The following is a 24,523-nucleotide window of genomic DNA, read 5'->3' as shown; positions in this document are numbered from 1 at the left end:
TGTGTAGCACAACCTTGCAACAACACCAAAGACAGATGTTGGGAGCATGTTCCCAAAACAGGGAATAAAAATGGGATCCAAGAGACTGTTTATATCCATACAGCCTGGATACTACAAGCTGCAGGCTCTCCTTGCTCCACAGGAGAGCTAACAGCTCTTTGTCATGACAGTACGGGTAGTGGTGAGTGGCTGTGAGTGCCTGGCCTTACTTACTGTCTCTCTGATGAGCAGGGCAGTGAAGTCCTGGTCCTCCTGCCCGGCAGCCCCTTGTTCTGGCACACTGCTGGAACCAAGTTCATGTGAGCCCTGTGCTGGGAAGGCCGGGCCTGGCCGCTCGTTGTCTGTTGCCTGCTGACCCCTTGTCTCTTCTGGTGGGTGCCCTGGCTGTGGTGAAGCAGGACCCGGAATGCCATCCTGCTGTGGCTCAGGCCTGGGGAAGGCTGGCCCCGGAGCCTCCTCTCCATATGCCCTCAGAGATCCAGAGCCTGCTACAGGCTGCCCCTGCTGCGGGGCACAGCCACTCAGCACAGTGCATGGATCCTCCTCCAGTGGCTGCAAGGAGGGCACAGCTGGTGGGTTGCTGCCTTGGATCTCCTGCTCTGTGCTGGCTGCAGCTGTTCCTTCAACGTTCTGCAAGAGTTCTGGCTTTAAGTCCTCCCCTCGCCAGCTCTGGGTTTCCTCCTTTTCCTCTCGTTGTGGTGGAAAGTCTGCTTTCCCCAAACTAATGATCTCCCTGTTAACAAGCTGTGGACTCGTTTTTATTGCTGGAAACAAACTCGGGCCAGGCTCAGGGTCACTTGGAAGTTCAGACCTGGGGCCATTCAGCTCAGGTGGTCCACGCTGCTGCAAGGCAAAGTTCACACTCTCCTCCTTGCTTGGTGCAGCACTGCTTTGCACCACGTGGTCTTTCAGGCACAGCAGAGCTGAGACCTCATCCTGCATGCACACGCTCCCCAAAGGCCCTACAGCATTTTTAGATCCTCCTTCTCCCACAGTGTTTGCACTCTGCCACTGAGCAGCAGGTCTGATGACGTTGGGACGCATGAGCTGCTGATACTTGGAGGTCTGAAAAGAAGACAGAGGAGAGTAAGTTCTTTCCTACTCATCACAATCCTGGCTCCAAAAGACCTTTTGCATCTCACCAGATTTCTGATGGGAAACAGATGAAAAGCCAGCTTAACAATGAGCATAATAAAGCATAAAACTGCCACCCAGATATCTTTGTTTCACTGAACTCTACAGTGTGTCCCTGGGTGCTAAGAGAGCACTAGTTATAAGAGAACATTCAGCAGAACTGGGGTTGCACAGGACTTTCAACACTGGAATAATTCCCAGAGCTCACCCCAATTCCCACTCCGTTCCCAGACAGTCTGAGAAGCAGAAGCTAATTGGTGGTGTATTTGCACCTCAGCAAATCATTTGTACAGGCAGCAGGAACTAAAGCTCAAAATGTTCATCTCTGGCCTTGCTCCTGCCTCTGGCGAGCTAAGATTGCTGAATGCAAGTAGGAGCTGAAGATTCTCTGCCACTGTGTGCAAGAAAGAAACAGACAAGTGTCTTTGCAACCCATTTCCTCAATGCCTCTGGTTACTTTAACAGAAAAGTGGGATGTATTCTGAACTGCACAGCAGAGGTTAAGCAAGGCAGGTTTTGAAGACTCTAGCTTCCAAAAAGTTAAGTATAACTTCAAATACTATGCAGTTAACGATCTAGTTCTCGTCTCCTGTGCCCAAAATATGACTAAAGACTCAAACCCAGTGAAATGCTCTCAGGTCAACGCTCGTTTCAGACACCCTAATGAAACCATGTGAACCACGCAGGGCTCCCACAGGAATACACTGGCTATCTCTACCTGAGTTGGTTATAAAGGCTTTGAATAAAGCAGCAACACATACAAAAATTAAAAACTACCTCTGCCAAGATGACCACATCTTCATCATCATCATCCTCGTGCTGCTGCTCTGCTGGTGTTTCCTGCAAAGGTAATTCTTCATCCGAGGAATCTGATATCATGATAAGACCTTCATCCCTGCGGTTTATTCGGTCTGCAGCAAGGTAAGTCACGTTAGCTGCTTGCAAATTATCAAAACATCTGGAAAAGCAATCCTCACATTTGCATTGCAGCAACAGGGAAGAAACACTTTAAGGTCACAGCCACTATGATCCTCAGAACAAAGCCTTGCATGAACTATAGGTCAAGAGACCATGATGGCATATGCCTGAAATGCTTGTATGCAGAGATTCCCCCATCCTAAGTGTAAGCAGGAGTCAAGATGCTGCAAAAACTGTACCACCCAGTAATTCATGTAGAGTAATTTTTAGAGAGACACCCCGAACTTTCAGTATCTCAGGCATAACACACTTTCTTTTATTAATGTGCAGTACATTCCAGAGGGCAGATAAGGCTCCGTGCACAATTTGGCATCTTCTGAGTGACTTTGCAGGAGCACCTTACGAGAGCAAGAGATAGGGCCCCTGACTGAGAGTGCAGACGATACCCTGCTATTAGATGGCAGTCTTCAAGGTTTGTCAAAAGCATAATAAAGATGCTACTGAGCAAAGCTGCTGGAAACAGGGAGGGAAGCACCAGGCAGAGGGTTTCTGTACCCTGAGAGCAGCACACACCCAAACTTTTCCCATGACTTGACACAGCGTTTTGGTTTACACTTTTGTAACTCTGCAGCAAATCAACACACAGCCACCTCACCTTTCAGACATTTTGAGAAAGTGCCACTCTGAAGTGCACTCAAAGGACTGGGCAGCATTGCACACAGCCTGCTGGGATCTGAAAGCTCAGCCCTGTTCTTTCAGGTTGTTAATGGGTAGAGCCCCATGAGCCCCCCAGATCTGCTGGAACTCCTCTGCACAGGCAACGAGCTAGCACTCTGCCTTAAGGCAGTACAACAACACAGAGGCAAGAGCCAAACATTTTGCACATCAGCATAAAATGAGAGGCTTAGCAGCTATCTATAGAAAATCAAACAGAACAGCAGTGTGTGGCACGATGAGGCAGAGCACAAGCGGTTTTCTAGTAACATCACTCCTGCATGCTTACTATCTATTATTCCTACTGCTTGTAAGCAGGGCTGTACAAATGTGACTTTGGAAAACGTGCACAAATCAATGCTCACCTTTCCCTCGGTGACTATGGAAGCTGCTTAAGTGAACTGCTTCTTCATTTCCACCTCTCTCTGCCATTTTCAGTAGCTGTTCCCAGAAGCATCAAGGCCCAGGCATGGCACTCAGGCTAGAGTGAGGAACTGGAAGACAAAAACAGGGTAAAGCATGTTTTGGTTTCAGTTCTGGCTTTCAGCACAGCCAGGCCCACGGAGGAGGAGGGCACGAAGGTGCTCAGAGTAGCGCAGCTGCAGGAGGTGATGCTCTGCTGCCCAGCCAGCACTCAGGCCCTGTGCAGCTGTGATCAGAACTGTTTTCTGTTTCCAAGAAGTCAGAAACTCAGAGCGGTGTTTCTGCCACCACTTGCTGGTAACAGGAGCGGAAGCTGCAGAGCAGAGCTGTGTGCCCCGGGCTCTGAGCCTTCACAGCCAGCACCCACTGCAGGGAACAGCCAGGGCCCCGTGTGCAGGCAGAGCTGGGGCTGCAGAGCAAGAGCAGCATGTGATCAGGCCCAGGGACAAGCAGCACTTACAGAAAATGCTGCTCTGCCATCACCTGCTGTTCTGAAGAACAGCCTTGCCTGCTCTGTGACACATCCCCTCCTCTACTACAGCTTGCTAGAGACTCCAGAGCACATCACCTGCTCTCAAACCAGACAGACACAAGGGATCAAGCTCCTTCCTAGGACAGAGCTTTTGGGACTGAGCTCTGCCACCCACCTGCTGGCAGCCAGGCACCACACAGAGCTGGGGGCTGCAGGATGGGATTAGGGGATGGGAGGGATCTCTGCAACCTGAACAGCACGTTCCCATTTTGTGCTCTGACAGCCCACAGCTCCCAGCTCCAGCTGTCATACAACAGCTAAACACAGACTGAACTTGGAACAGTATTTGGTCACTGGAACAAGAAAGGTCTTTGTATTGAGAAGCATTCGTCTCATTGTTAGAGCATCAAGGAATGCGTATTATTAAATATTTACTGCTGAATACATTGGAAGGAAATGGTGGGTCTGCTCTAAAACTCTTTTGCTGGTACACAAGAGCAGCGTAAATCCTTCCTCAGCCATTCTACTCAACCTCCTCTGCAGGGAGCAGGATTTGCAGCTGGCACAGCATGACAGAATCCGTTCAGACACACGCCATCAACTTGAACATACGTGCTCCCCCCAGGAACTAGTCACCCCCATCCTGAAAAAAACAGGAACACACTTCTCCTCGAGAACCAAGACCCTGGGGTTGTTTCCACAAGGTTCCTCAGCTTCTGCCTTTTGTGCAAGGAGAAACAAGCCTTGCTCTGAGTGCCACTTTGGTGGTCAGAGCAGCACAGAAGTGCTGCTCTCCTCCTTCATCTATGGGTAAGCACGCCTGCTGAAAGCACTCTCCTTTTTAAAGGTCACATCCACATTATTCCAGTTGCATTTGCCTGGTACTCGTGAATAGCTATCACCTTGCCTTGCCTCGCCACTTTCCCATCCTAAGCCCTCAAAGTGCTTTAGAAAAACAAGATCAATGTTGTTCTCACCACTTACAAGATAAAGAAACAGAAGCACTGAAAGGAGCAGCACGGCCAAGGTCAGCGAGCAGGTGAAAGGCAGCACCAGGAATAGCAGCCACAGGCCTGGAGCCAGCTGGGTGCATCCGAGCCCAGCACTCCTGCATGCTGCCCCACACAGCACTCAGCTCAGCCCCACGGCCTTGGGAGCCACGCACTGTGCAAGGGGAAGCCACCGCTCCAGCCATCACACAGCAAAGGATTGATCGAGACTGGATGGAGAGGGAAAAGCCACACATCAGCTCTGCAGCATCTAAGAGCACAGACAGAGGCTAGACAGGTGTCTGCTTGGATCTGCTCCACGCAGAGCTCGGTGGATGACACTCTCCCCCTGCAGGGGCGTGCAGTGCACCAGCAGAGCTGGGTACTGGTAACAGTGCTGCGCTGTGGGCTGAGGCTGAGCACAGAGCTGATGGCACCGTGTTCTGGCTCCTCCACACCGTGCTTACACTGAAGCAAGGAGCACAGCCTGGGAACTGGCCAGGCATCGCTCAGCAGGTGGGGAGCAAGCACACTGTGCACCACTTGTTCTGTACATCCCATCATTATTTTTCTTTCCTTCTCTGTTCCATTAAATTATCTCAGCCCATACGCTTTACTCTTTTTTTCCTCCCTGATTCTCGCCCCCATACCAGAGAGGCTGGGAGGTGCTGAGCTAGCCCCCCACCCTTCCTATTTGGACACTGACCTCCAAAGGCAGCTCTGGATTGTCCAGAGAGCAACTTGCTCCTTGAGCATCAAGGAAGAGGTGCAGGAAATGCTCTGTAAAGACGCGTGGGATCACAGACTGTCTGCCCCCTGCACATCACCCAAAGACTCACAGAATAGCACTCACTGGCACAACCACAGGTTTCTCACTTCATGGCACCAGATCGCAAAGAAAGTGAGGTAACAAGATCAAAGCCACCGCAGGGGGCTGCCCTACATAAACAATACAACGAAGGCAAGCAAGGGACATGGAAAGAAGCTATCCCACACCACCTCTGTGACTTTTATGCTTGTTTGTAAAGAATAAGGCCACCTATAACAGAGCCCCAGCACAACTATTAGCTTCACAAAACAAGGGCAGGATAGAAGAACCATTTTAAAAGGAAGACCTGACAGCTGAAGCCATACACACCTCCCGAGCAACCTGTGCACACACACGTGCCCTCTCCAAAGCCACCACTCCAACCACACAGATCTGCTACTAGGAGGTAAAAGCAGGTCACAAGTGCAGGCTGACTGCTTACACATGAGTCTCCAATCCCACTCAAAATCCCCACGTTTCCTATTTTCAGCCTAGCCTAAAAATAGCAAGCAGCATTGCAGTGCATCTATTCCAACTCCCAGCACAGGCAGAAGTTTCCGGCTTGCAGGAACTGGAGCAGAACCCGAGCAGCTCCCTCCACCTTCTGTCTGTGCTGTAAAAAGCATCTTCAGATGCTGCTGGGATTTAAAGTGACAGTCAAGGGGGACTTCCCCTCCCTAACACAGTGCAGTCTATTTTTCTTCCTGCTTAGAGCATCTCAAGTTTTGAACTCCCACATACCCGAGATGGGAGCAGACACGAAGCGCTCTTCCCTGGCTCCAGCCGAAGGCAGCAGGACTTGCAGGAAGCACTGCAGGGGAAGTTGGAATTAAAACCACGACCAAATGGAGGGGGGGGGGGGGGAAAGAAAAGCACAACTTGAAAGAGACGTCAGCAGCATCCAGTCACGGTGTGCCTTAGCCTCTCTGCCACACAGCAACACCAGTGCTGCTCACCTGTGCTGACAGAAGAGCACCAACTCCTGCCTTGTGCCTGCAGGCAGCACCGTGGCTGCTGGTCGCCTGCAAGCAAGGTGAGTTTCTGGCTCATCTCAAGCTGCTAAAACAAAGAGAAGCTGCTTAAATAATGCATGGCTTGTGACAGGCAGCAAACTGAAAAGCTAAAACTCAGCCCTTGAGGAAAAAAAAACCCAAACAAATAAAACAAAATAAACTCCCCCTGACCTACTGCTAAGCTTTCAGTGAAACGTTTCAAAGGGTTCAGTCTGCTGGGGGCAGCTCCTTGTAACAGCCATCCAGCAGAAGCGGGGAGAGCTTAGCAGTGCTTATTGGGCCAAGCAGCTTCATCCCATCTGAAACAAGGCCAGCAAGAAACGCCAGCAGGCTCTGTTTGCTGGGTGCAAGGAAACCACTGCGCACACCTTGCAAAGGAACACAGCCAGAGCTGCCAGTCTAGGTCACATCACTGCTGCTTCCCCAGTTATGGCACCACGTATCCCATCAGCCTCACTCGTGGTTGTGCCATTCGGGTGTGCTCAGCCACAGCCCTGGGACGTGCTCCACTGCCATCTGCTAACACGAAGCACAAGAAGACCGCAACCTGCCTGGCCTTACTGTACCCACCTACAATGGCAGTAGCTTTCCCTATGAGCTCTCCTTGGGCGGGTAAGACGACTTTCAAACATTTATTTCCTGAGCTGCGTGCCCGGCACCTCCAACACCTTGTGATGGCAGCACAGAACCTCCCAGGCTGCACCACAGCCCATCCACCTCCCAAGACATTGCTTTAAAGAAGCGCGCTGTTCTGATCTTGTGATCTAAGGAGGGGGGACAGAGCACACAGAACCACACGAATTGCATCTTTGCTACTTCCAGAGCAAACTGTAATTCTTTCTTTAAGCCTCAAACTCCCAGGCACGCTGAGCAAAGGCCCTTCCCTCTGAGCAGCACTGCTATTGAAAGAAACAGAGCGTGCAGATGTGACACACACCCGTGTGTGCCCCAGCTGGTGGCGATGGCACTGCCTCCTCCTCCCCATCAGCCCAGAGGCCATACAGAAAAGAGCCACCTCCATGCCCTGGGATATATGTGAGAGCACTTCTCTGCTACTTACACCTCGCAGAGCTCTCCAGGAGAAAAGACACAGCGTTTCCTTCCCAGATCCTCAGCAGTGCTTTCCTTTTTTCTTTAGAAAAGAAAACCCGAATGTCACCTTTAAAAGCTATAAGAGAACAAAGTAAGTGGAGTGCAACTCTTGCATTCAGCAAGGTGGGATGCATGCCTTCAGGTTCCCAGCTCAGATTTGTACTGCAAGCAGAGAAATAAAGCAGTTCAGCTGCTTGATGACTAACAAGGGACTGAGTAGCCCAGACCACGAGGCTGCAAGGCACTGAGGCAATCTTGAGCTGTGGGAAGAGCCAGAGGGCTTCAAGACCACCACAGGCTGCTGATGTGACGCTGCCACCCTGCAGAGCGCCCTGGAACAAAGGCCAAAGCTGCACTTGGGAAGCTGGGGTCTGGCAAAACCATGCCTGGAGGTTTCCGTGCCAATCTGCTCAGCACCTCCCACGTATCAACTTGGAAGTTCTCCTCCAACCATCCTCCTGCAGGTGTCAAACATCCCAGGACAGGGGGCCTCCAAAAGGAGCAACTTCACAGCTCACACCATTTACTCCAACAGCATCCTCTTCCAAGCAGCTGCACAGGGGGCAGCCAGGAGCTGTGATTCCCCATAGCAGGGGTTCACTGCTGACAACAGCCACGTTCCCAGGGCACAGCACATCACCTCCTGGCACCCTGACCTCCACCCCACACACTGCTGCAGCTTGACAAGCACTGGAAAGCCTCCTGGAGGGCCCAGAGCACCGTGAGCAGCCAGCAGCTTTCGCACAAGGGGAACCCCTCCAGGCTCACAGCTCAACCACAGTGACATCAGACCACTGCCAGACCGAGGAAAGTTCCACACCCACAATTACTCTGCTATGAATCCGTTATAATTCACGGAACAAGTGATCAACTGGACAGCAAAAAAACCAAAGAACAAAGCACCGTGTGTTAATCACCCAGGCCTGTGGTCACACAGATCCAGGAGACCACCACCGAGCACCCAACTGCAGCTGCCCACAGCACCACCCACCCTGCTCCCCTCTGAGAGCAGCATCACTCAACAGCAGCAGCTTTTCCTACTCCTCAGCAATTCAGCTTTCCTGAGGATAATTACAAATTTTAAACCATCATAAGCTCTTCGGCACTGACCCTGAGGAAACAGTGTCACTCCTGAGCTGCTTCCGAACTAAGCTTGAGGTTCTGTACAAGGGACACAACGGCAGCAAGAGTGTGATGGCACGGCAGCTACCTCCATCCCAGTGCTTCAGAGAGCAGAGCCCACTCCAGCACCCAGGGCACTAAGTGCTGCTCCTCTCCCTGCCTGCCCTTCCTGGACCCAGGGTCTCCACCCCAGCAACCTGCTTACAATGCTCTTCACACACCAGTGCAGGAACTGCCACAGCAGAACAGCGATGAACGTATCCCCTGGGCTGCTGCTGGCATCCCAAACCAGCTGCATGCTTCTTGCTGCTGGCCATGCACCCACCCCAGCGAGGAGAGCCTTCTCAGAGCAGTTGAAACCACATGGGGTAGTTCAAACCAAGTCCACCCATCCACCATGGCATGCTGTGCACAGAGCTCCAGTGCACAAACAGACATCTGTGGGTATCAGAGCCCCTCTTTTACAAACAGGGGCCCACGTTTGAATTCAAATATGCTGAAACACAGACTTAAAATATCTCCAGACTGAATCCACATGAAAAAGCAAACTCCTGACACAGAGAATTAGTGGTGTAGCTCTGACTTTCACAAAAAGAATGTGGCTCCAGTAAGCACTGACACCACAGCTGTGCCCATGTGCCCACACCGCTCCAGCAAACCGTGACTCCCAAAAACCAAACCCAAAGGCGTCCACCGCAAACAAGTGATTGAATGAGAGTCTCTTCCAGCAGGCGCTGGCAACACCCAGAGGGCTCTGCCTCCCTCTCACTGGGGCCTGTGCTGCCCAGGCATTGCTAATTAGCCCTCGAGTCACACTTCCTGCCTCTCCCCAGCTGTGCTGGTGTTGCTCTCCACCTGTTTTTGCCACGGGACTTTTCAGCAGCTTGTGTCCAGTTTCGAAGCACAAGGCACACTGCTATGAGCAGAGCTGTCAGAGGCAGTGCTGGTTGCACACTGCCGGCAGCAACGCCTGCTGCATTCCCAGCAGACAAAGCTGGGGCCTGCCATGGGATCTGGAGTCCTGGGGCAGCTTCTGAAGCAGGGTCAGGCTGCCAGCACCTTGTTGTAAACCATAACGCACCTTGTTGTCAGCAGAGCCCACCCCAGCCACCGTGCTGGGAGCAGCCACCCAAGGACGCCTGCAACCAGGCCGAAAGGAAAGCGCTTGAGGAAGGAAAAGTAAAGAGGAGGCAGAGGAGAGCCCGTTATCAAAATGCAGCACTGAGTGCTGCTGCAGAGCTGCAGGAAGCAGGGGAGCCTTCCTCCAGCCCCGGGAATCAGGCACAAGCTCTGTTTATTAGCCACACTACCTAAAGCACACGGGTCCCACTGTATGGTTCACACCGTGTACTGTTACAGCACAGTGCTGTGCAGGAACATACCAAGATCCACTCCAGACTCATGTGTACAGGTCCCACACAGCCCCTCTCCTCCCAGAAGGCAGGGCACAGCTCACCCCGTGCTCCCCAGCAGCAGGAGGAGCACACTGTGTAACCCAGCCCCCCCACCCAGACGCCCACCTCATGCTCCATTGCTTCTGGGAGCCTCCTGCAGTTGCTCCAGCAGACGCAGACAAGCAGCTATCACTCTTTATGATGAGATATGTGATTAAACCAGGACTGCAGCACAGCACTCAACACGCTTCAAAGCAAATGCAAGAAGAGACTGCAGCAGTAACCAAAAGACAGGGGCCCAGCAGCACCATGTCAGCTTTCTCACTGTGAAGCACCAGAAGTCCCAAACCAGCAACTGCACCCCAGTGCTCCACGGAGGGGCTGAGTGCTGCCCAGCGAGCAGAAGGAGCTGAAGGGACACACGGACGGCTCAACTTCTCCACGTGTGTTCTGTTTCTGGTCCGAGCACCGCAGCAAGGCCCCAGGTAAGCCGGCAGAGGACACACAGACGACACTTCTGGTCGTAACGGAAACACGAGGTGAGAAGCACGCCGCTGGGCATGAGCTCCTGAGCGTGCTGCCAGCGGCAGAGCAGGAGCACCCGGGGCTCAGCCACACACCCGTGGGGCGATGCGCTGGGCCCACGCGTGCCTTCCTCCGGGACCCCCAACCTCCCCATCCCAGCAGCACCGCGCCTTTGGGGACTTCACACCCGGCACAGGGACCCACAGCACACGGGTGCGGAGAGGCGTCGCTGACACGGCCCCCGAGGACGCGGAGCTTCGGCTTCCCCTCTCACGGCCGTCCCCACGAGCACACGGAGGGGCAGCAGAGGCGCCGAACCCCCGCAGGAGCGCAGCCGGAGCGGGGGCCGAGGGCCGCGGACCGCTCAGCGGAGGGGTCACGCAGCAGCGGGGCCCGGGACAGGGCCGCAGCCCCGCGGGCACCCGAGCACGGCCCCGGCCCGGCGGAAGCTGCGAGGAGCCGATGCCGAGGCGGCCCCGAGCCCTCCCCGCCGCCTCCCGGGGCGGCCCGCGGGCGGTACTCACCGGGCCGCCCGCCGGCCCCGCTCCATTTAGCCGCCGCTGCCTCGCTCCTTCCGGCCTGCGCGCAGCACGTGACCGCCCCGCCCCGCACCATAGAGAAGAGCGGCGGGAACTGGGGAGGGGGACGAGAGGAGAGGGACAGAAGGGCGGCCCTGGAGGTCCCGTCGCGGCGAACGTACCATAGAGTGCGCGGGGGGCGGTCCTCCAGGAGGCAGCGCCCCGCCCCCTTCCGGGCGCTGCGTGGTGGCGGGAGGGGCGGGGCTAATGGAGAGGGCGGGGTAAACTGAAAATGGGCGGGGCTAGCGGAGGGCACGTGGTGCCCAATGGAGCGCCGGCTCGCGGAGTCTCCTATGGGGCGGCCGCGCTGTGGGGTGGGGGGTGGTCTATATGGGATCCCATGAGCCCTGGAGGGGGAGCACGCCGTGAAATGCTCGGAGACGTCCTGACATAGGGGGGCACAACGTCCCCTACGGGGGTCCCGTGTTCCTCGTGGGGGTGCCCTGCCAAGTGAGGCTGCAGTCCCACCCCCCCCCGCCCCACGCACTCACCGCCTTCCTTGGAGTCTTCTCTGGGATTCCCATTCTTCCCCCCTTCCTGAGCCTTTGCAGGACATCTTCTCACCCATCACCCCATCCCAATTGGAACCTTTCAAGGACTTCCTCCCCTTTCCCAGATTTAGACCCTTTCTAGGATTCCCCCCACCATGGGTCAGAGCCTTTTCAAGACGTCCCCCCCTTAATCTAGACCTTTTTTAGGCCCCCCCCCCCAAACATTTGTAGGATCTATTCCTCCCCCTTCTTTAGGCCCTATCTATGATTTTCCCCTTCAATCCAGAACCTTTCTAGGATCAGTTTCCCCCAATCCAGAGCCTTTTTAGAATGTTTTCCCCTTATCTAGACTGCTCCCACGAATTTTCTCCTCTGCTCCTGGACCTCCCTCCCCTTCCCAGCACTGCCACAGCATTCCAGAGCACTCTGCAGCCTTCAGCACTCCCACGCTGCCCCTCTTCAGACTCCCCCTAGCCCCCAACACACTCCTTATAACACCCAGTTCTGCACATTTCTCACTTATCCCATCGCTGTGCTTTTTGTGCCCGGGGGATGGAGCAGCTCCAAGGGCAGGAGGACACTGCAAGTGTTCCTGCAATGTTGATTTCCCTTCGATACCCGATGCCTTCTTGCAAGGAGTGTGGCCCCGTAGAGAGCCCTTTTGCTCTGCGCAGCCCTGGCACAGACTTGACCAGCATGGGTGCACAGCTGGCAACACAGACCTGGAGGTTTCTAATGTGACTCCGGAGAAGGCTGTTGCATTTTCCTGGCAGCACCGCCCGTTTTGATTCTGCTCAAAGCAGTTTTTTATTTTTTTGCTCTCTGCCTTAATGCTGGTGCTGCATGGAAGGGAGGACCCGAAGGGGTGGGTGCCAGGGCAAGTCTCCCATCGCCATCAACTCTGGGAGGGATCGAGGTGATGCTCTGTTTTCTCTTTTCTCCTTCCCATCCTCCGAGAGGGAGAAAACCCCAAGGAAAAGTTTCTGACATGGAGAAATCGGTGCTTTCCCCCCCCCCCCCCCCCCTCCCAGTGAGGAGCAGTGCCAGCATCCCAGTGGGTGGCAGTGGGAGCAGCCGCCGTGCTCCATCCCGCTGGAGGGCAGAGGGACAAATCCCACCTCCGCCCTTGCCTCGTCCCTCCCTCGGCCGCAGGAAGGCGGGTGCATGGAGGATGGCTTTTCCAGGCTGTGCAGGAGAGAGCCACACACTGAGTGCTACCACCGCTGCGGGTGCTGCAACTGGGACAACACAACGAGGAGCCGTGGCTCTGCAGTCTGGGATTCCCTCCAGGGCGGTGACCTCGGGGGTGGCTGCTGGTGAGGTCCCGTCCCAGCTGCGAGAGGAGCAGTGAGGATGGAGCCGGGCACGTGCACCCCAGGGCTGTGCCACCTCAAGAATGGCAGCACCCAACTCAACGCCACGTCCGATAGTGCCGGCGACCTCCTGGCCACCTCCTTCCTGGGCTGCATCCTGGGCACCATGTGCGTGGTGGGCGCGGCGGGGAACATCTACACGCTGGTGGTCACCACTGTCTCCATGAGGTGCAGCGGCTCCATGTACATTTACATCATCAACTTGGCCCTGGCCGACCTCCTCTACCTGTCCACCATCCCCTTCGTGGTGTGCACCTACTTTGTGCGGGATTGGTACTTCGGAGACCTGGGCTGCAGGATTCTCTTCAGCCTCGACCTCCTCACCATGCACGCCAGCATCTTCATCCTGACCATCATGAGCACCGAGCGCTACCTGGCCGTCGCCCGCCCTCTGGCCACGCTGCGGCGCTCAAGGGACCGTCGGCGGGCGCTCACTTTCCTGGCGTGGCTGGCAGCCTTCCTCCTCGCCCTGCCCAGCATGATCCTCATCGACCTGCGCACCAGCCACCGCCACGGGGTGACCAAGCGTATGTGCCACCCCAAGTGGCGGATGGGGCCCTATAAGGTGTACCTCACCATCCTCTTCAACACCTGCATCCTTGCCCCGGGTGTCACCATCTGCTGCGTGTACGCCAAGCTGGCCAGGACCTACTGGAAGTCCCAGAGGGCTCTGGTAGCCCATGCCAGACACGCCAGCCGCTGTCCCAAGCAGAAGGTGCTGTACATGATCTTCAGCATCGTGCTCGCCTACTGGGCTTGCTTCGTGCCCTTCTGGCTGTGGCAGCTCTTCAGTCTCTACTGGCACGAGCGTGGGGAGCGGGGCGGCTCCACCACCGTCCCCATCAACTTCCTGGTGACCTGCTTGGCCTACAGCAACAGCTGCGTCAACCCCTTCCTCTACACGCTGCTCTCCAAGAACTACAGTGAGTACCTGCAGAGACAGCAGCGGGCCGCCCAGCGGGGCTGCTCCGCACAGCCGCCGGTCCCCAGCCCTCCTCTGGGGGGCTCCGGAGAGGACGACTGCGGTCTGTGAGAGGCGGGTGCCGCCGGGCAGGTGGCACAGATGCTTTTTCCTCCGTTTTTGCTGAGGGCTGTGGCGTGTCGTTGCTACCCGGGTGAGACTGGTAAGGTGCTGGTTATGGCAATAAAAGGATAGGAGCGGGGCGGCTCCCATCACTGAACTTGCTCTGAGCCTTTTGATGAACGTGCTTCTTGTCGTTACGTTTCTACCAGGAGCTCTACTGGAAAGTAATCTAGCACTAGATTTGTTAGGGGAAACCAGAGCCCTGGGCCCCCTCCCATGTCAGGAGCTCTGGAAGCACTGCCCCTGGTTGGTTCAGGCAGACCTTCAGATGAGCCCAGGTTCCCTGCACAAGGGGATGGCATCTCTGCTCCCCAACGGTTCCTCGTGGGGGTGGAGGGGGTGAATCTCCCCCTTGATATCCAACAGAGCAAAGGCGTGAGGAGCCCTAGGCATGGGGGACTCTGAGCAGTGTCCCCAGGTCAGCCCCCTCTTTCTGGACTCATTTAATCAGCATCCAATTAAAGTTCCGCTCCAAAGTCTCCCAGACCAAATACTTGCCCAGAATGATTCAGTGTCTGTAGCTTTCTTGGATCAAGGTTAGCTCTGTAGAAGAGACCAGGTTAAGTCCTCGTTGCTTTCTTATTCTCTCCTTACCACCACATCCAGGTTTCGTTCTAGAACCCGACCAAATACCAAGAGTGATGCCAGGGTCTCCTGGCTCCTCCAGGAACGTCTCCCTCCATCCCCTCCCTCCACCAGAACCGCCCAGCTCAGCCATACGGTTTCCAGGCACAGCCCAACCCCCGGCCCGTTTGCCAGCTGCTGCAGAATCTGGGACAGAGCCCCACAGACTTGGCAGGGCTCTGCAGCAGCTGTCTGCAAAGCTGCACTTACCCTCCCTTTAAACGCTCCTCTCCTGCGGTCCATAAAAGCCAGGTTGTGGCAGAAGGAAAAAAAGAAGTCATTCTTAACCTGTTGATGCCTAAGCCCCTCTTCCTGTCATCTCACAGCCAGCACTAAGGGCTCCAGACACATTTTCTTTTGTTCTGGGGCAAGTAGAGCACGGGTCTTAGGTTAAAGGGTTCCTCCTCTCTGTATGGGGATCCAAACCATGAAATAACGCTCCAGCTGAGACTGGAAGGGGATCCACAGGACACGTGGGCATTGTTTGCATTATTCACCCAGCCACTAACTGCAAGATTGCAGACGAGGGTTATACATTTAGGCTTGATGTTATTTCAAGTCAGCCAAATCAGGAAGAGAGGCATTATCCCTTCCTGCCCCACCGCACCTAAAGGGATTTTGTCTGTAAGTGTTGGCTGGCAAAGCTGTAGGGCTTTAGCATTACTTTAAACCACATGTGAAAGAAATGCCTGCAAGAAGAAAATGATGGGAGGGTTTATAGCAAGGTATCAAACTGCAAGCCACCAAAGAAAACAGAAAGGGGTTTGTCAGCAGAAAGCATTCATAAATTAAAATACATTCTGCTGTGCTTTCGTCAAGTACACCCTAGTGTGCAGCAGGGCTGTCTTGCCCCAGGCAGGCTGAGTGCCAAGGACACAGGAGCATCATCATAAATCAGAACACAAATTGCCACTCCTAGACCAGCACTCCTCACAGACTGTTTTTGTACACCCTGCAGAAGGAGGCAGAGACTGGAAAATTTAACCTGAGGAATTTAATCGACCTGCCAAGCTTCTGCAAAAGAGTGATTTACTTTTCTGTAACATCTCTTAAGAGAAACTGTGATTTGTTAATCAGTTTCTCAAAAGCTCACGTAGTGCAAGAGTCCTACAGCAGCCCCTCCACAACCACTAGGTTACTCCGGAGAAACCTGCTGGTGTGTTTGGCCATGCTGTGAAGTGGCTCGAAGAATATATAACTTAAAAATAAAGTCAAACAGAATCCACACAGATGAAGGAAACATCTCTGGGAGGGAAGGCTGAGCTGCATGCACGCTCCATAATCACAGCACTGTCTGCATGCGGACTCACACCACTGCTTCTCCACTCACAGAAGTACAGGAAAGCAAAGATTCATCAGCATTCATCAATCTTTCCCCAGCTGTCACCAAGAGGTCTTTTTTATTTCCCCTGAAAACTGAGATTTTGGAAAAGTAATGGGACATAAAAGAAGAGAAATGGATGAAGGCTGGTAAACAGCCAGAGAAGGAATGAAATGAACGCTCTCTAGAAAGGAGGAGCTTTAGTTGAGCTGTCTATGTAAGCCTGTGAAATCAGCAGTGTTTTCACAGCTTGCCCACCCCAGCTTCCCACTGCAGGTACCTGCACTGAGCACAAGGTGAGGCAGCTCTGTCAGACGCCGACGCTTGGTAGTCACCAGGCAGCAGCAAAGCTTCACCACGCCACACTGCGTCTGTAAAACAAACAGGGTCATTTTATAACCCCACTGAGTATTTTGTAATGCTACAGGTTTATCTCAGTGGCCACAATGGGTTTTTTTGTTGTTGCCTCCTTGTGACTCTGTCCTCCACCCCCATCTCCAGCTGAGCTGAGCACAGTGCTCTCCCACATTTCCTTATGAGAGTATCAGTTTTCCTGTGGCTTCCATAAATACATTAACGAAGCGGTGGATAGCAAGAGTTTAAAGTTGTGAGTTTATTGCATATGTAACAAAAATGAACATGACCTCCTGGGTCCAGCCTACTATACAATCACTGTTTATTCCAGCTGGTTCCATAACCACATTAAATAGAACTAGTATTTCTTTAAATACTTTGATTTAGACATAAAATGAAACATTAGTGTACAACTTTCACAAAATAAATCTGCAATAAAAACAGTGGGAAGAATAACAAGGATAGCAGCAATACTTAAACATGACATTACAAAATAATAAATTAAAAAAAATACATTATAAAGTGGTCGAGGAACAAAAATTAACAAATTAAAAACAGATCCATACTGTGTTTCTGGGAACTTGCTGCACCACGTGGCCCCGAACCTGAGCTACAGAGGGCCCTGGTGGCCAGATCACTAATTTACAAAGTCTATTGGATTTCACAACCACCTCAACTTGAACAAAGTACATACTTCTGAGCAAACGTTGATTTCACCACCTGGAGCTTCAAGCAGCCTTTTTTGAAGCAGGGTCTTGTCTAACATAATGCCCAAGTTAATGCCAGCATTCATAAAACAGTCTCATTTCTTCCCGATTTAAAACACGAGCAAAGTGGTGGTTTCCTACATCCCTGAGCATATAGTATAGGCTGATGAGCAGTATCAGGGCAAGCACTGAAGGTCTGTGCCAACGGACCAGCTTTTAGGTTTGCCTTTAGGACAGGAATGAAAGACACATTGTACCTTGTATTTCCTTCAGGTCTGATCCAAGACACACGTGTGTACAAGGTGGAACGTGGAATGACTGAACGAACACCAGACTTTATGTTATTCTTTGGGCAAGTTTGAGGAGTAACAACCAGTTCAAGTGCTGGCAGACCAAGTGGGAATGAACACACTCACAAATTCAGACAGCTGAGCTTATAAGAACAGCCCCTGAGACCACATAGAGTCAATGGCTTGAGCCACACAAACTCCTGTTGGCCTTTCATCCTTCCCTGGCCTTGAAACCAGCCACTGGAAGAAGAAATCATCACTTAAAACCCATACTGTCTCACTTCTTCATTTCCTCCATCCATCCACCATCGATCCATCCAGCTTTAAGGCCTGCCTCTAATGCATGTACAGAACAATACAAAAAAAGGTCTTTATCATCACTGAAGTGGCACAAAATTGCAAAGACAACACAATGGGAGAGGTGGTGGAGCTGTTTAAAAGAGAACTAAAGTAATTAAAAAGACGGTGCCCTATTCTCATTATTGTCAGCAAGGAGGAGGTACCTTGACAAGGGCTTTTAGATACAGCAAACAACAATCCTCGCCTATTCTTATTTTGTGCATTCAATAAAACACTGACCTAGGAAAGACATTAGGAACTATCGTATGTCAACTGTGTCATTGACATAAAGCTACTTGACCTACAGATTTCCAAATCAAGGGCCTCTACCTTCACCTCACTTGGTTTTTACCAAGCCAGTTTTAGAGCTTGCGTGACAGGATTTCTGTCGGTGGTGGGCTTTAGCATCTGTTTTCTCAACTCTTTTAGTGAAAAATCCACATGAGACTACATGCAAAGCTTTTGGGCAATGATCCATTCCGCGTTTTTCCTATCTGACTGGTTTATTGCACATTCAAACGTACTGAAAGGATTAAACACACTCTATGAACAGGTACGACTTCACAGCCATTTTGAAAAGCCAGGGCCACGGGGATTCCGCTGCTCAGCCCAAGACTGCACGGGCGTTCATCTACAGACAGCTCTATTTCCTCTCTCTTCTGCAAAACACACAAAATTTCACCAGTGTCCCAACCATGCAGAAACCAGTCCCCAGTTGCAACAAGATTCCTCCAGAACACGGGTGTAAATATGCCTCTCCTGTACAGTCTTGCTGGGTGAGCATCTTGAGCCACCCTGTGCAAATCTCACACTATGGTACAATTTACACCTCCAATGCAATCCTCACTCCCAACTACAGATCACAAGAGTTATGGTCAATGGAAACAAACAAACAAAACCGAGAACGATGCCAGAATTTTGACAAGTGTCTACTTTCTGTCCTATCAGTTTAAAGCTATTATCAAATTCAATTTAAAAAAGACAAAATAGAAGTATTCCAGTAGACACCTTCTAAGAACAACCTCTTACCCACAGCGGAATTTCAATGCACTATTCCATAAACAAAAACATCTGTTAAATGTTTCAGTAATGAATTTCTTGAAAAATCAGGCTTGCCAAAGAAAAAAAATCCTATACAGGCAAGCCTGCTTTACTTAAGTTTAGACACATCTGATAGATAACTGGGTCTTTCTGAAGCTGTGTTATTTGTTAAAATACTGCCTCATTTTGGTGTGCAAACTGGAAAAAATGTTAGTGATTCAGATATTTGATTTGCTTTTGTTTCCCCCGGGAAGTTATTTTAGCAACATGTTAGAGAACCTTTTCATATTAGTAGCAGGTATTTGAGAAAATAGCCTTACATGGCTCTCTGGAGAAATTTTTATCCTTACAGAGCTGAAGTCATAAATCCCTTCAGTAGCTTTCTGTAGCATTTAAAATGTATTCACTGTATAGTTACCCTTTTACCACAACCTCCAAATAAACCTTTCACACGGCCAAAAACTTCAGAACAGAAGTTTGCTCTGTTGACTTAGCTTTTGCTGATTTCCATTTTGAGTCACAAAAACATCTCAGGTAAAACAGTGGCACAGAAATCACAGCTTTGGAATTGAAAAAAATTTTGTCCTCTGTCTCCTCCTTACAAAGCTTCTCTGCAAGGTAATTATATCTGAGCAAACTATGGAAAGTAATTCTGCAGGAGGAAATAACTGTTTTCGTGTGCAAAACAATTAGGTTTCAGCCAGGACAACCAAAAAGAAATCATACAATACCATTTAAGCTGTCCCCATTTCTTTCACTTTTCTCAAGGTAAGCCACAGCTTCCACTGGGAGCTTCCTGCTAAGGCAGAACTTGTATTTCTTTGCCTTTCAGTTAAATGCTCATATGGAGGTATTTTCTGCTAGAAGTTCACTTTTTCATCAGGTTTCTAGAATGTGCAATGCAAATTCTAGTGCCAGTCAGACGTACTGTACCCACTGGACTCTAGAGGGCTCATGCTTGATTTTAGACAAAATAACCAGGCACACCTAACCATCTGCATGTCCTCAGCAAATCAAGCTCATTCTTAATTACACTGTGATTCTCCTATTAAAAAAAAACCACAACCCATAGGTCATTGACCCTACCACAATATGTGTTACAATCTAGCAGAATATCCTGTGTATCCAAAGCCAAATGCTGAACTTGGCTGCATTTCATTTTATGGGGGATGGAAGAAGAGGGAAGGGCTTATTGTAACAAAGGGGAGAAAGAGTTGGAAACCACCAACAAAAGCCCCTGCCCCCACCATCATCCACCAACAGTGGAAGGGCGACAACCCATCTCCAAGTTGACTAGAGTTCCGGTGCTTCAGACAGCTTAGCAGGAAGTTCACAGCAAGCTTCTTCTAGCTTTTGATTTGGTGGTCCATGAGCTAGCATCAGTTTCCTTTGGTTGCTTTTTCACTCCACAGCAAACCCACATGTCTCTTCCACAGCTGTCAACAGCTTCTCGTAAAGCTTCTCATATGACTCGTAAGGCGGAATGTCAATCCGGTTAAAGCTAGAGATAAAACAATAGCACATTGCAGATGATGAATCTAACATGTTTACTGAAATTAAAAATGAAACAAAACCAAACCTAACATACAAACCCTAAATTAGCTACATGTAGATAGGACTTGTAAATTCAGCGTCAAAGCCTCAGCCCCTTCAGCGGCCAAAGGAGACAACACCAAAGAAATAACTGTAGTTCTGCAGCAGGAATGTCTCAGCTGGGCTGGCTCTGGGAGAGGAGATGCAGGTGGCAGATGCAGGACACTTGCAAAGAAAGCAAGACACCAGGCAGGCCTGCTCCTTGTTCTGCCTGTAGATAATCCGAGCTTCTACTGAAATGATCTCCTTTCCTGATAGCGAGGCTTCCATATGAGAACTCAGTTCAATATCAAATAGCACTCCTTTCTTACATTTTACATATAAAAACTATTCTTTCTTGTCCTGAAGATTCATTGCTATGAGTAATTTATCAGTGAATACTTCTGTTGAATACATGGAAATTAACATCTCTCTATTCAGACTTATCAATCTTGGGGCACAGATAATATAGAAGGCATAAATTAAGCAAGAAGAACTTAAGTCAATTACTTTGTTGGCTGCAGAGTACAGATATTTCCAAGCTAGCAGAACATACTTGGATTCATCTAAGCACATCACACAGGTTAATCCATAGCCAGGACTGAGACGGCTACTTTAGGACAAAGGGAAAACAAGCACTGGCAAGCAGAATGTTTCGCCTTACCAAGTGTGGGCTTTTGGAAGGTTGTCTGTGTTTGCATCTATTAAATGGATGGTAAACAGTCTGGGTCCTGCAGCGCCTGTAGAACCTTGCAAACAGACATTCTAGTTAATGCACTTCAACAAAATAGCATTCGTGCACACATATTTTGCTATTTATAAAAAGGCAAGAGAAAATTACAGTTCCAGATGCAGGTACAAGTATGCTATAGACTAAGTCTGAGGGTCAGACCTGTGGCTGGTGAAGTGATAACAGAAATGATGGGTCTCTTAACGACAACAGACTTGGAGTCAGTATCTTGGAAAGCAGATAAACTTTGCATAGTTATACTTCAAAAATGAAAAGGACCAAGTGTGAGAAGGCTTTTCTTGCAAAACAGAACTACGTATTTGAATTTTGAAGATCAGTGTACTGACAGCCAACAGATGGAATGTTATCAGAAGAATCACAGCAGTCTAAGGCACTGCTACCTTTTCTAACAAAAAAAAATTGCAACTATCAGGAAGTTGCTTTAAAGTCTAAATCTTTGTTGCCAAACATCATTGAGAATACGCTTTTCATATAAAAGAATTGTTCAGTCTCCTCTATAATCATGTACCCCGTTGCAAGCAATGATACTAACAACATCAGCCCACAGAACTGTAAGAGACTGGTAAGTTAGTACTGACACCAGCCTAAGTGCTACATGAGGACGGATTGTCCAGCTTGCATGACTTGTCAGCAACAACCAAGGTGGTCACCAACAGCCACTGATAAACGCAGAACTGCTCTTGGGATGAAAAGCTTGTGAAGTGATCGAGTTATCCAGAAACACACTGACATTCTAGGAGGGCCTAGTAAATTCCACACAGTCTTTCTTCCACCACACGTTAACTCAGCCTCCACATCAGTCACCTTGTAAAGCCTTGAAACCTTGAAGTGGGACACGCGTCGAACCCGTCACGAACTGCAAAAGCCTTGCCCTTCTTTCTTCATCAAATGCCTCCACCGCTTGCCAGAACCACTTCACAATATTGCTATCTGCCATGCAGTGCTTTAGACGTGTGTTTGACTTCCAGTCATTCAGGTCTATCTTATCCAGGCCTCCTATGATTAGCTGTTAATGGATTAGAAAATGCTTTAACATCCTATGTCATTTCAGGTTTGCAGCTATGAAAACATACATCAAGCTGTTTCACAAAGCCCAGCATTCTTTATGCACTCGAGCCGCCCTTTTTGGTACACAGTAACGCTCCAAAACAGTTTAGGACAGGAAGTAAATCTCCCCAGTTAATCTGCAGTGAAACTGAGGCCGAGGATTACACTTACCAGAACTGGAATTTTCAGAAGAAATCAGATGCCCATTCAAGACCTGCTTTTTAAATCTAGCCTACCTGAAAAGTACAGTACATCTTTATGAGGATACAGCACAGATGTGGATGAAGGCATGCCATCTACTGAGTTGACACAGAAAACATTTTCCTGATCTGGCTTTGTCCTAGGGTTGCTAATAACCCACTACAAGAAAAGTGCTCAGTTTATGGTTACTTCATAATTGGTCCGTTGTCCATAACTGACCCTAACTACAAAAACTTTGCAGCTGTTGTTTGATGCTGTTTGTGAGACTCTCTGACAAAGGCTGGACGGATTACTTCAATCTCTTTTCCAGATGAAACCAGGTTGCAAAATATTGAAAGAGGAAGTCATTACTGGACATGAATCTAGCCAGCTACCCTGGCAACGACAAATAAATGGCATACAGAAGACATCATCACTCAAAACAAAATGTGTGTCATATTCTAAATTTCCCATAATATTCCATATTGAGAATCTCATTCCAAGAGCTAACATTTAGCAGCTGTCTTTCTGTGCCACCAAGACAGTACCCACTTGGACTAATTTACAGTATTAGGGCAGCTGTGACTATCCTCATTTGGACAGTATTGGAATATTAACTGGATTTACAATCTGCCCTTTTAAACAGCTAGCACATGGAACACAATAACATCACGTGAACGGTTGGTATGCACAAACTACTACCATTAAACAATTTCTTCCAGTACCCCAAATAGTCCACGTTCCACATGCTGCCTTCTTTAAAATAATAAACCAAAAATAGGAAGAAAAATGGTGTAGAGTTCTATACCTCGGGATTACATGCAAAGACTAATTAATTTACTTTCTTTGTGCTCTCTCGCTTCAGCTGCTGTAAACCATGACCTATGTGTCTATAGAAACAGACGTATTAAAACAGTTACTGAAGAAAACAAGTTCTGGGGCAAATAACAGGTTAGGTCTTGCCAGCAGCTCCTCAGACTTGCAGTACTCTGTCTCTCTGCCCAGACCACCTGCTTTGAGCATTAGTCCTTGGTTACACAACACTTTGTATTTGTCTTCCCTGTTCGAGCAGTCCTCTGACTAACACTAGCCCAAAGAATGTCTAGAATAAGCCAAAAAGTGTTTGGTTAAACATACAGCCTTGGTTATGCATCGCCTTCTGGTATATAAACTGCAGTAAATTGTGTTCTTATTTATTTTCAAACCAGTGCTGGAGTGTGGAACGTATAAAATTACATACTAATATACCAAGCAGATAAAATGTATACCTCGAGTTCCTTCTGGTCAAAAGGCTTGAGGAGATGTTGGGGAATAAGTTCGTTAAAACCTTTCTGCAGAGCCAAGAACTGTGCTTCTATGCCTCTCATAAATCGCCAGTTCACATACAACCTGAGGGAAGGAACAAAAAGTCAGGGTGACAAGCTGGATAAGGCTGGGCTTTTTAGAGCAAGGCTAGGCAAAGTTCATTTTATAGAGGAACTAGTTTTAAAAGACACATTTTGTTGTATGAAAGAAGTGATTATTAATTCCTTCTGCTATCAACAGCTCATTATTATGCCATTAACAGAAAACACAAAGTACAATTCACAACTTCACCTTCCCAGGCTTTATAATGGTACGCTGCTTGAAAATACGTAATTAATGACTCAGGTATCTCCCTCTGAAACACCCATTTCATTGGTTTCACCATATAAAAAAAAGCAATGTGTTCACTGCCTTCCTTCCCACTACATCTGCAGGATCTGTGTCTGTTCAGCAATACCTCACATACTCCTTCTTGTTCTCTTCTGTCACGGGGATGTTCCTGCCGTTTGGTTTGAGTTCGTGCTGTAAAATCCGCCCAAAAGCGTTGTGTTCCACACAAAAAGTATGGTCCAGGACCGGGGTGATGTCGTTCTCTCTAATAAATGAAAGATGGAAGGTAAACTCTGTACTTTCGATCACTCGCAGTGGTGATGCTGGCAGCTTGTTATTTGAATGCACACTCTTCAGGATAAACCTATTAACAATCCATCTGCACTTCACACCACCAGAGGAATGCTGCCACAATCACTAATTTCTGTAATGCCTGCTGAGGAGCCCCATCAGAGGTGTCATTCTCACTACTACAATTGTAGTAGTACTCAGGATAATGAATAAATAATCAAACCCTCCACACACACATACA

At 49.9% G+C, this 24,523-nt stretch overlaps 5 protein-coding genes across 10 annotated transcripts in view; 2 read left to right on the top strand and 3 right to left on the bottom strand.

The window, feature by feature from the left end:
* The window catches only part of RNF216 (ring finger protein 216), a 59,969-nt gene extending 48,640 nt beyond the window's left edge, over positions 1–11,329 (bottom strand). The window contains exons 1-4 of one of the 2 annotated variants that reach the window (XM_065732842.1): positions 11,305–11,329; positions 3,132–3,260; positions 1,912–2,045; positions 214–1,065 (exon numbers count right to left, since the gene is read on the bottom strand). In XM_065732842.1, coding sequence (XP_065588914.1) covers positions 214–1,065; positions 1,912–2,045; positions 3,132–3,198 — 1,053 coding nt within the window. In that variant the 5' untranslated portion in view covers positions 3,199–3,260; positions 11,305–11,329. Of the gene's footprint in view, positions 1–213; positions 1,066–1,911; positions 2,046–3,131; positions 3,261–11,128; positions 11,209–11,304 lie in introns of those variants that run through there. The other variant, XM_065732841.1, reaches the window with a different exon arrangement.
* TMEM11 (transmembrane protein 11) overlaps positions 1–24,523 on the top strand; it is a 377,196-nt gene that overhangs the window by 108,035 nt on the left and 244,638 nt on the right. The gene's annotated exons all lie outside the window — the stretch shown is intronic.
* Positions 1–24,523, bottom strand: part of PTCD1 (pentatricopeptide repeat domain 1) — a 155,338-nt gene that overhangs the window by 27,315 nt on the left and 103,500 nt on the right. The gene's annotated exons all lie outside the window — the stretch shown is intronic.
* On the top strand, positions 13,027–17,498 carry LOC136046309 (urotensin-2 receptor-like). Its single transcript, XM_065732830.1, has 2 exons — positions 13,027–13,969; positions 17,410–17,498. The coding sequence occupies exons 1-2, from the start codon at positions 13,027–13,029 to the stop codon at positions 17,496–17,498; spliced, it is 1,032 nt and encodes a 343-aa protein (XP_065588902.1).
* Positions 16,674–24,523, bottom strand: part of SMURF1 (SMAD specific E3 ubiquitin protein ligase 1) — a 41,494-nt gene continuing 33,644 nt past the window's right edge. For 3 of the 5 annotated variants that reach the window (XM_065732826.1, XM_065732828.1, XM_065732825.1), the window contains 5 exons: positions 24,119–24,256; positions 23,625–23,745; positions 21,934–22,135; positions 21,043–21,127; positions 16,674–20,307 (listed from right to left, as the gene is read on the bottom strand). In XM_065732826.1, the coding sequence (XP_065588898.1) occupies positions 20,208–20,307; positions 21,043–21,127; positions 21,934–22,135; positions 23,625–23,745; positions 24,119–24,256 (646 nt within the window). In that variant the 3' untranslated portion in view covers positions 16,674–20,207. The remainder of the gene's footprint in view (positions 20,308–21,042; positions 21,128–21,933; positions 22,136–23,624; positions 23,746–24,118; positions 24,257–24,523) is intronic. The other 2 variants (XM_065732827.1, XM_065732829.1) reach the window with 1 other exon arrangement.

This window comes from Cyrtonyx montezumae, unplaced genomic scaffold (genome assembly GCF_038088225.1).
Source record: "Cyrtonyx montezumae isolate F1298 unplaced genomic scaffold, pur_monq_1.0 scaffold_16, whole genome shotgun sequence".
Taxonomy (NCBI): Eukaryota; Metazoa; Chordata; class Aves; order Galliformes; family Odontophoridae; genus Cyrtonyx; species Cyrtonyx montezumae.
Note: the sequence above shows the minus strand (reverse complement) of the source record. Positions and strands in the feature narration are given on the sequence as shown.